This window comes from Habropoda laboriosa, unplaced genomic scaffold (assembly GCF_001263275.1).
Source record: "Habropoda laboriosa isolate 0110345459 unplaced genomic scaffold, ASM126327v1 scaffold28, whole genome shotgun sequence".
NCBI classification, from domain to species: domain Eukaryota; kingdom Metazoa; phylum Arthropoda; class Insecta; order Hymenoptera; family Apidae; genus Habropoda; species Habropoda laboriosa.
In genome coordinates, this window is record NW_017100174.1 from 3,047,851 (window position 1) to 3,057,502 (window position 9,652).

Here is a 9,652-nt window from a genome sequence, read left to right on the forward strand (position 1 = left end):
CCTGCGGCTCGGGTCCCGCGGTCGTTGCCTAGGCGCGTCGCACGGCGCCTTGCAAACGCATTGCTGACGCTATACTATAAAATAGATCGAAACTCAAAAATGGCAAATTGACACGTTCGACATTTGCAGTTTTTAACACTTCGTTCAACAGTTGAGGTGTAGATGATGCGAATAGCGTATCTCGTCACTGGCTGTTGAAAACCTATGATGACAATTCCAGTAGCTACACTATGAAATGGATCGAAACTCGAAAATGGTAAATTTAACAAATATTTTTTAACACTTCGTTCGATAGTAGAGGCGTGGATAACGCGAATTAGCGCCTCCCGTCCACAGTGTGTTAATAATGTAACTCAGAATAATTCGAAAAATAAGGGAGGATGTTTCAGCAGAGAATCATTTGAATTTTCCTAGGGCTGGCGTGTATGTTTACTTGTAAGCTCAAGACCATTGGTATTTTTCAAAGAAATTTCACGTTTGCCTATCTGCAAGTTCAAGGTCACTCGAATTTTTTTCAGCAACGTCGGTACGCGTATTTCTAAGTTGAAAGTTATCGATGTTCCATAAGTAACGACAGAAACGTGTACGAATACGTAGTACATACGGATTTCCAAGGATTCGAAGGTTAAAAACAAGATTTAAAATTCAAACGACGGAATCCGCTTTAAACGTCGGAAATTTCAAAAGGCGAAAGGAAAGCTTTGACATGTAAATGCTCGAACGTGTTTCAGGAATAATTGTAATATCGTCGAATCTCCATGTGATAAACAGGACTTAATTGAAATTCAGGAAAGAAGATATTAAAACCTCTTTATCCACTCTGTCCCAAAAGGTAAGAACGTTTTTCTTTGTAATTCGGCGAAGAATAGAAAAGCAACGAAATTACACAGTTAAATCACCGTGCATAATGCAAACACCATTCTTTCCTTTTTTCTTCGCGCACAATGACCGTACATTTGCCGAATATTAAATGGCCATCGATGCGACAAAAGTGCTTCGCGCGCCATTGAGATCTCGCCAAGTGACCTTTCGCTGGCAGCTTCCATTCAACCGATTTGAATCGAAAAAGGACTCCGTCTTATTTCGATGCTTTTCCAAGCCTTCCGGTAAAGATTTATAAATATTAATGGCCGTGAAAATTGTATATACGCCGACGGAAGATCTGCATGAAAATAGACGAGGGGCGGGAGGGTGGCTGGCTTCCATGAGAAATTTATGCGGCGACCGGTTTGTATTCGAGACTCACGAATGCGCTTTCATTGATATTCCCCGCGATATTTCGCGGTTGTTATTCGATTTTTACGCTCGACACTGATACACAAACAGCGGGGCTCACTCGTAGCTTCTCGATCGGTTCGTAAATATTTCTCGACGATATTTCTCGATCGGCAAATGGACTTAAGAGGTGACAGAGAGGCGGGGAAATGTTAATTTCACGCCGTTTATGAAGAAGACAGCTTTACCGGGGCTTTTCTTCGAGAAATTCTTCAAATAGATCAACGTTTAAGTAGAAATCGTTTCGCGAACGCATTATTTATCCAAGGAGACACAATGGTCTGTGTGGATTCCTTCAATCGTCAGTTTTTTGTCGTTTAAGGTTATCGAAGGGTGAATCCCATTGTATCGTGTAATACTTCCATCGTTTCTCCCTCGCGGAACAAGGGTTTCATTCTGTCTCAGATATGACAGATGAGGCGTAGGTATACAGGGAAAGTAGGCTGACAAAAGGAAAGTCTGAAAGGAAAGTGGAACCAAATGTAAAAATCACAGAAAAAGGCAAAAAGGACGAATTGTGCCAGCAAGAAACGGTATCGTTTGATATTGTCCAGTATCTACACTTTTAGCAAAAACAGAAAAGTAATTCGTTATCAGCTGTACAACCGTAATGATAAAATCTCTCGAAGAGCAAATTCTCTGGTCTAATTGACGTAATTCGACGAGTGTAGGATGTATTAATAGGAATATTAGACCGGTTCTAGAAGAAAGGGGGACACGGCTGTGAAACATTGAAGTGTGAAAGCAAGGGCGCACTCCCTCGCGTAATCGCGCGGAATTCATCGTTCCCTGGCCTTTTCAGCGGCCGCCTCCTTCGCGAGGGTTCCGCACGAGCGGCGAAATAAGGGCTATTTCAATTGTGGCGCGCTAAACCGCCGGCAATTACCGTTAAAATTACACGATACTTACCGGGGCCACCGAAATTCTGCATTGCACCGGCCTCTATTATTACCAGCCGTGCCACGTACGAGCTCCATTGTGAACCGGGCATAATGTCGGCTACTCTTCACGATCGTCTGCACGCGCCCTCTCTTTAAGTGTGTTCAGGTGAACGCCAACTGGTTGCACTAACAGATTTGTCCGATCTGATGAAAATGATGATCGTTGTTAAGCTTGGGATAATCGCTCTGCAAATGTGGATCAATGAGTGATCGACAATCAGCGTTCGAGGAAACCTAGTAATTCAGAAATTTGACAAGTAAAAATTTCTTTTGGAATTTTTTGATTTCCATGGAATTGTGATTTTAGTGAATTTTTAAATTTTTCCGTGACTCACTGTGTATGCAAATATGGACGAATGAGTGACAATCAGTGTCCGAGGAAATCTAGGGATTCAAAAGTTTGAAAAATAAACATTTTTTTCGAATTTTGGGAATTGCTTGGAATTACGATTTCGGTGAATTTTTCAATTTTTCCGTGACTCGATATATGTGCAAAAATGGATGATTGACGATCAGTGTTCAAGGAAACCTAGGGATTCAAAAATTGGAGAAATAATCATTTTTGGGACTTCCTTGGAATTATGATTTTAGCAATTTTTTCAATTATTCCGTGACTCATTTTGTATGCAAATATGGGCAAAATAAGTGATCGACAATCAGTGTTCAAGGAAACCTAATGCTACAAAAATTTGGAATTTGTGGATTTAGTGATTTTTCAAATAATATTTCTTGAGAATTATTCAAAAATTTTTTCAGGTGTCTAAGAGACAGATTGACGGGGTTAATTGATGTATCTCTGATAGCTGGTGCGAGCAAATACGCTTAATGTAGCTTGATCTTCCATACTACAGAATTAATGGACCGAGTTGAAAATTTGGGTCATGAATTATGGTGATTAATCATGGTGAATCGATACTTGGTTAGGTGTATTTGCAGAGGAATTTGAATTATTGAATTCACCTTTATATGGGAAGGTATAAAGCGGAAGATATGTAAAGCCGAAAGATAATCAATGAATAATAACAATTAGTTACGTCGTTACATGAGATACGAGATAACAAAACAAATGGCAAATTCAAATCACAGATTCAATTTGTAGGTAGTAATAAAGATGTTGATTTGATTTATTCTGTGCAGTATAACACAGTATTGTATCCACAAAATATATTCAAATTTCAAATTTTAATTTTTGCTACCAATAATTTCTTCTGCAAATTTTTTAACATACTAACACTTACTTAATACTCTGTCAAATACCCCAAAACAATTAATCAAGCATAAAATTAAAAAGTTCAATACTTACCTGTTACATTAAATTAAAAGATATTCAAACTTCCAATTTTAAGTTTTGCTACCAACAATTTCTTCTGCAAACTTTTTAACATACTAACACTAACTTGGTACTATGTCAAATACCCCCAAAAAATGAATCCAGCATGAAAATAAAAAGTTCAATACTTACCTGTTACATTAAATTGTCATGCAAAATTTCCAATTTTTAAATTCCTTTTTTCTTTAGAAAAATATTAATTAATATTGACACTATTGTTGCATCCTACACTGACAATATATGCTCGATAAACAGGACGCAACGGTACTCAAGTTGAAGAAGCCAGGAAGAAGATTTCCATTCTCCCTTGGGTTACCTTAATGATATTGATCTTGGCTCGTGGGTGATCGCCACGTCCGGCGAATTCTTCCTGTTGACTTTTCACAGTTTCAGTATGTCAGCCGGCCCCTGATGAAGCAAACTGCAGTGTTTGCGAAATCTCGACGACAGGAATCTTTAGGAGGCCAGAAACTATCCGGCGAAGCCAAGACCAATACAACGTATTCTTTCTCCCAGCCAGTTACCTTTCTCGATTCGAATAAAAAGGTATACGAGACAGAATCAGCGCTAAAGATGAACGATAACGCGGACGGTAAATTTCGTCCCGCAATTTCAGCGAAACCAATCTATTTCACGAAACTCGTTTAAATGTTGAAAGGCAGAACTTTTCAATTTCGAAATTTATAAATGAAAATTTATTTTAAGCTTGGTAAAAATCACGATAATTTTCACGCTGAATATTTCCAACAGTCGTCGAAAAGATATCTCAAAATTTATAATTCCTTTTCTACCCTGCACAGAAAAATTAAAAAATAAAATTCACCGTTAAAAATGAAACGACCAGAGGGTTTCATTTCCCCACGGAGTTCACTATCGGTGTAGCAATTCGTTTAAGCGAAAGGGTTGCGCAGAAATATCGGTATCCGGTCGCGACGAAAGCGATCCACAAATTCGTCCTGTCCCGATCGTCGAGACCGCAATTTTGGCCAAGCGGCCGTAATTAAACGGGCCAAAACTGGATAATGGATGAGACGCGTGTAGGACGAAAGAGGCGGAGGGTAGAGGAGTGGCAATATTGGCGTTGGACCGGATATCGGGACATAAATCGAACGAATACCCGTACATGTATATAAACATACACTTTATTATGATAATTTATAATTGCATTCGTATTCACAATGAATATGCGCAATAACGTATTGTAATTAGATGTACAAACTGGTCTATGGAGTAATAACCTAGACTAATCAAGTTTTGCGGCTAATTATATACGGCCCACGTACAGACTGATTCCTCGTCGATCTATCGTTATCGACGATCTCGCCCCCGTTTCCTTTCAATTCACATCTCCTTCTTCTTCCACGTCGCCTTCGTCTTCGTCTCTCAATAAGAATTTTTTCTCTTTCATTCTCTCTCCCTCTCTCAATTTTTCCCCCCTAACACTCGTAACCATTTGTCGAGGATCGTCGATCGACGTGGAATCTCGTCCCGTTCGTCTACATCGTCGAGTTCCAACGACGATCGACCCTTGTGAAACGGTCGATCTAGTCGATCAGAAACTTTGCCGGGAAAGGAAAACGCGAAAGTAACGCGACAAGTAGTTTCTGCGAATCGTTTTGAACTCTGTTATTCCCCGAAAACTGGTAGGAACTGAACTTTGGTTGGCGACCCGTCAACGGAACCACGAAATTCGTCTCGGATAATTTTTGGTTTCGCTTGTTGTCAGAAGCTTCGAGCCCCGTTTTACAGATTTCTCTTTTCCCGTTCTCTTCGTTTTTCTCTCCTTCTTCTCCTTTTACACAGCTTCTTCTTATCGTACAAATATTATCCACGGAGTAAGTTCGTTTCTTTTCTCTCTCTTTCTCGTAGGCTTTCTGTGTTGCTCGAACGAAACACGATAGAACGCAATAAGAGACGCGAATTGAAGATTCTGTCGAACGAAATCCGCAAGATTGGGAAAAGAAAAAAAACGAAGCCGCAGGTTTTTTATATTCGTGTCAGTTGCACCTGTACACGATAAGCGATCGTGAGCAACTCGTGTGTTCGCTTTTTATCTCGCTGAGCAATTATTGTAACAATTTCGGTACCCTTTTTCGGGTAGTTAAAGCATAGCTATATATAAATACTCCTCCGTTACTATTCGTTATCATAATAAAATAACGTTTACATCGTTCGTCCCGAGGAATTAGCTGGATACTTACAATAATTACCATTGCAACGCCGTCTCGAAATAACGAACGAAATAAGAAATACACGAAAAAGTTATATCAGCTTATTCGAGAATTCAGTCGCTCTGATTCACAGATTCAAGGGAACAATTTCGTTCGCATAAATTTCCTCCCGTGTACACAGTGTTGCATGTCTGCCGACAAATATATATATATATATATAGGACATGTACAAATTACTCTATCGATAGAACAAACGGAGAAACAAAAAAACAAATCACTGAAATTCGTACAATCTCACCGATGAGTGAGTTTCACGTTGTATCGAGCCGTCGTTTGAAACGTGATTTCTTCAAAAATATCACGCAACACCCTGCACACGATCAGAGAACCGAAGCAACGTTGACGGCCGTGTCGACGGTACACGCTTAAAAAAATATTTCATCTCGATCGTATCGACCTTCAACGACTACCGGCTACGGTGTCGAACCTCGTTGCTCGGATCTCGCTCGTAACCGGCAACGAGATCGATCCTCGGCAGCGGTTTTCGCGGGGTAAATTGCTGCTTGGCCAATGACAGTCTCTCCTCTATCTCGTCACCAACGTGCCTCGATTTGAAAATTTTCCACGAGAAAACGCGGCCTGGGAGGGATGGACCAGAAAAGGAGAGAAATATAAAGGGGGTCGCGAGAGGAACGTATAGACGAAACGACGCAAATGTTATCGACAAATTCGCGTCACGTCTGTGCATCTTGACGCCCGCGAATCTTATTCGAAGCTCTTCGATCGCGAACAGTTCTTTCTCTCCCTCTCGGTCGATTTTCAGAAGAAAAAAAGAACACTCTCGAGAGCGACTGATTCGATAATGACCACGCGAGCAGCGGTGCTCGAATTATGATTACTCGATGAACGTACAATATCGTAATAGAGAATTGTTCAATAAGCATCGCCGAATATTTCGATGTTTCTCACGGTTTCTTTTCTATTTCATTGTTCTTTTTTTTTCTTCTTCTTTGTTTTAGTGTACAGCGTATATACATTGGTCTTCCATTAAGTTTTGGCAACGTTTCGACGACGCCGTTTAAAGCGGCGATTCACGGAGGACAGACGAGTGCAAGCGTGCGATTGAAAGAGAAGAACCAGGTGAAAAAGAAAGAAAGAAAGGAGTGTCGGTGGATTCTGCGTCACTTTCGACCTCGTTCGATCCGATCGAAGGATACACAAAGGAACCTCGCCTAGATCGGACTTTCTCTTAATAGAAATCCGCTTGGTACGAACGTTTTCTTGGGCGTAACACACAGGCCGCGCACACGGATCGATCTGAGTTTTGTTTCGTGGAAAAGATCGTCGAGCGGAGGTTCCTGTTTCGCTTCGATTTAACGATCCTGAATTCCGGGTCGGTTTTAAACGAAACACCGGCTGATTGGCTGTGTGTGCTTGGTGACCTCGTTCGATCTAGGTTGGACACTGTTTTTAGATGCTTCTATTTTTCCGTATTTTCCAATATTACCGTGTTATTCGATTAGGAGGAATTGTCGGGCTGTTGTTGCTTTATTAAATTCTTCCGACTCGATAATCGAATATCGAGGATGTGTATCAATACGTAATAGTTAGGCAACGGTGGTTTCAAACGCGATCCGACGGTTGAAATTATTCCGGGAAAAATATTCCACGCGGGAAGCAATGGTTCAAACGAGTTTCATTTTCATTTGGAGAAACGAGAGAGAGAGAAGGAAACACGCGTCATCTACCGAAATTAAATTCCACATTACTCGTCCAGTAGTGGAAATTAAAAGCAATTGTCCGACGGTGTCGAAATACCGCTTATGAAATACATTCGACGCGTATTCGTTAAAATACAGACGAGTCAGCGAGATATTCCGCATCGTAAAAAGTTCGAGCTTTCAATTCCAGCGAATCGCGCGCTTCGCACGAACGTTCGAAACGTTGCCGAACAAAGCTCATCGAAGAATGTCGTACAATTATTATTACTCGTTTTCTTTCTACTTTTTCCTTGCCTCCCTGTTTTATCGACGCGCATCACCTTAGACGATTTTTCTTACAAAAGCCATTCGAAATCGGCCGGAAACGGCCGGGTACGTTCGTTAAACGCTAAATATTGGCACCGTGTAATTACATATGTGCGGAGAACTACGTGTCCGGCAATTAGAGACAAAAACACGCACAGAAGAACGATCCGAGGATAAATTACGACGACAGCGGGTCAAGTGTACGTGTCTCTGTATGCTCGTCGAACTGGTGTGAAAAATAAATTCGAGAGATATTTATTTTCTACTCTCTTGTGTTGTTCGGTATTCGTCTCGTGTCGTTGTAAGTAAAACACGAAGCAAACAATGGAGAAGTTAACGATATTTACACGTTTCCGCTGGCTTCACTTTGGACACGCGTGTCAGTCGGTCCACGTTGTCCTGAAACGAAGGCATGCTTCTGTCTCGTAGGAACGAAGTAGAGAGAAAAGAAAAAAAAAAACAACGGAGTATACTCTCCGAAACGATGCTTCGGCGGAAGGAAAGCGCAGATTGCCCACTCGTGACCGTGTAATTTTCGCTGCCAATCGATTCGTACACGCGAACAACCCAAAATCTCGCGCTACCATTCGAATCGTACGATTGATTTTCCCCTCTTTTATTATTCCAATCGAACACCTCGAAAGATTCGTCTCGAAGAATTACACGGAAGTGACACGGCATCGCGACGAGCACTGTTTCTCTGAGAACGTTGAAAGCACACTCGAAGTACAGCGAATATTAATTAGAAACACCTCGACGCTACCGATAGTAGTAACTATATTACCAACGCCGGTCCATCACCTGTCCAAATACCTTGCAACGAATATCACGAATCTCGTACCACATTATCCCCAATCCTTCTTCATTGAAACCTCCGTTCTTCGTTCGTATCACCCCGAGAGTGTACCAGAAACTGTAAAAATTGGCTGCAAATCTCCCGGTCTTCTCTCATGTAAACGTAGCTATTCCATCGATTCGTGTCTCGTCCGTGGTTAAACGGTACCCAGTGGACGTCGAATATTTAACAGCAGAAGTGAGTCGTAGCGCAACGCTCTAAACCCCACGCAATTCTCTTTCCTTCCCTAGACTATTCTCTCTTGCGATCGGTGACAAAGCGTAGGCTATATACCAGACGAGAGGAAACAACGGTACTCTCGACCCACATTCTCCCTTCCAGTTTCATTTCCTTTCTTTCTTCGTAGCAGATCCGACAAGTCTTCGACTCGGAGGTGTTCGCCAGCCGCAGATACACGTCCGTTGGAGTGGTCGTTTCAAGCTGAGACGGCGAGAGGGTGTGAAAGAAAGAGGGAGGGTTAGTCGGAGTGTCGCGTGAGCTAGAGCGTCTCCAGGAGGTTCTGGACGAGGAGAGCGGAAGCGGTCACGCGTGTTTTCCCCTTTCTCGACTGTCTACAGGTACGTACGTTGCAGCGAGGCGCCCGCTCCAGCTGTTCCGACTTGTTGCTGTCCTGCTCGAGCTGCACTGACACGCTGGCGACACGCGGGGTAGAGCAGCCGCCCTCCTGCAACAGACAATTCGACACGTTTGAGGGGAGTCCTGACGTTTACCGGCTCGCCGGGCGTACACGCGCCGGAACACGCGTCGACGACCAGGGGACCACAACCGCCATCCCCGTGGCACGTCGACCGCGGCTAATCAGCTGCTCTAGCAAATGCGGATCGACGCTTCTGCCTTTTCGGAGGGAGATTAAGTTGTTGGAGAATTTGTCGTTCGACTGGAGAGGGGAAGTTGGTGACCGAGAGAGGGTTTGTGCGGTGAAGTGTAGGTATGATGAATGTGAAAAGTTCTTTTTGTGAGATTAAGATAGGAACAGTGGTTTTTTGGAAAGCAAAGGGAGGCAAAGTGGGAAACAAAGGGTTTACGAGGTGAAGGTGAGATTGAGAATTGTG

The 9,652-nt window shown here is 42.4% G+C and overlaps 1 protein-coding gene across 1 annotated transcript in view; it reads right to left on the bottom strand.

Annotated features, from left to right (window-relative positions):
• Positions 1–9,078: 9,078 nt before the first annotated feature.
• LOC108578720 (transmembrane and TPR repeat-containing protein 1-like) overlaps positions 9,079–9,652 on the bottom strand; it is a 175,595-nt gene continuing 175,021 nt past the window's right edge. The window contains exon 15 of the mRNA XM_017942098.1: positions 9,079–9,264. Coding sequence (XP_017797587.1) covers positions 9,079–9,264 — 186 coding nt within the window. The remainder of the gene's footprint in view (positions 9,265–9,652) is intronic.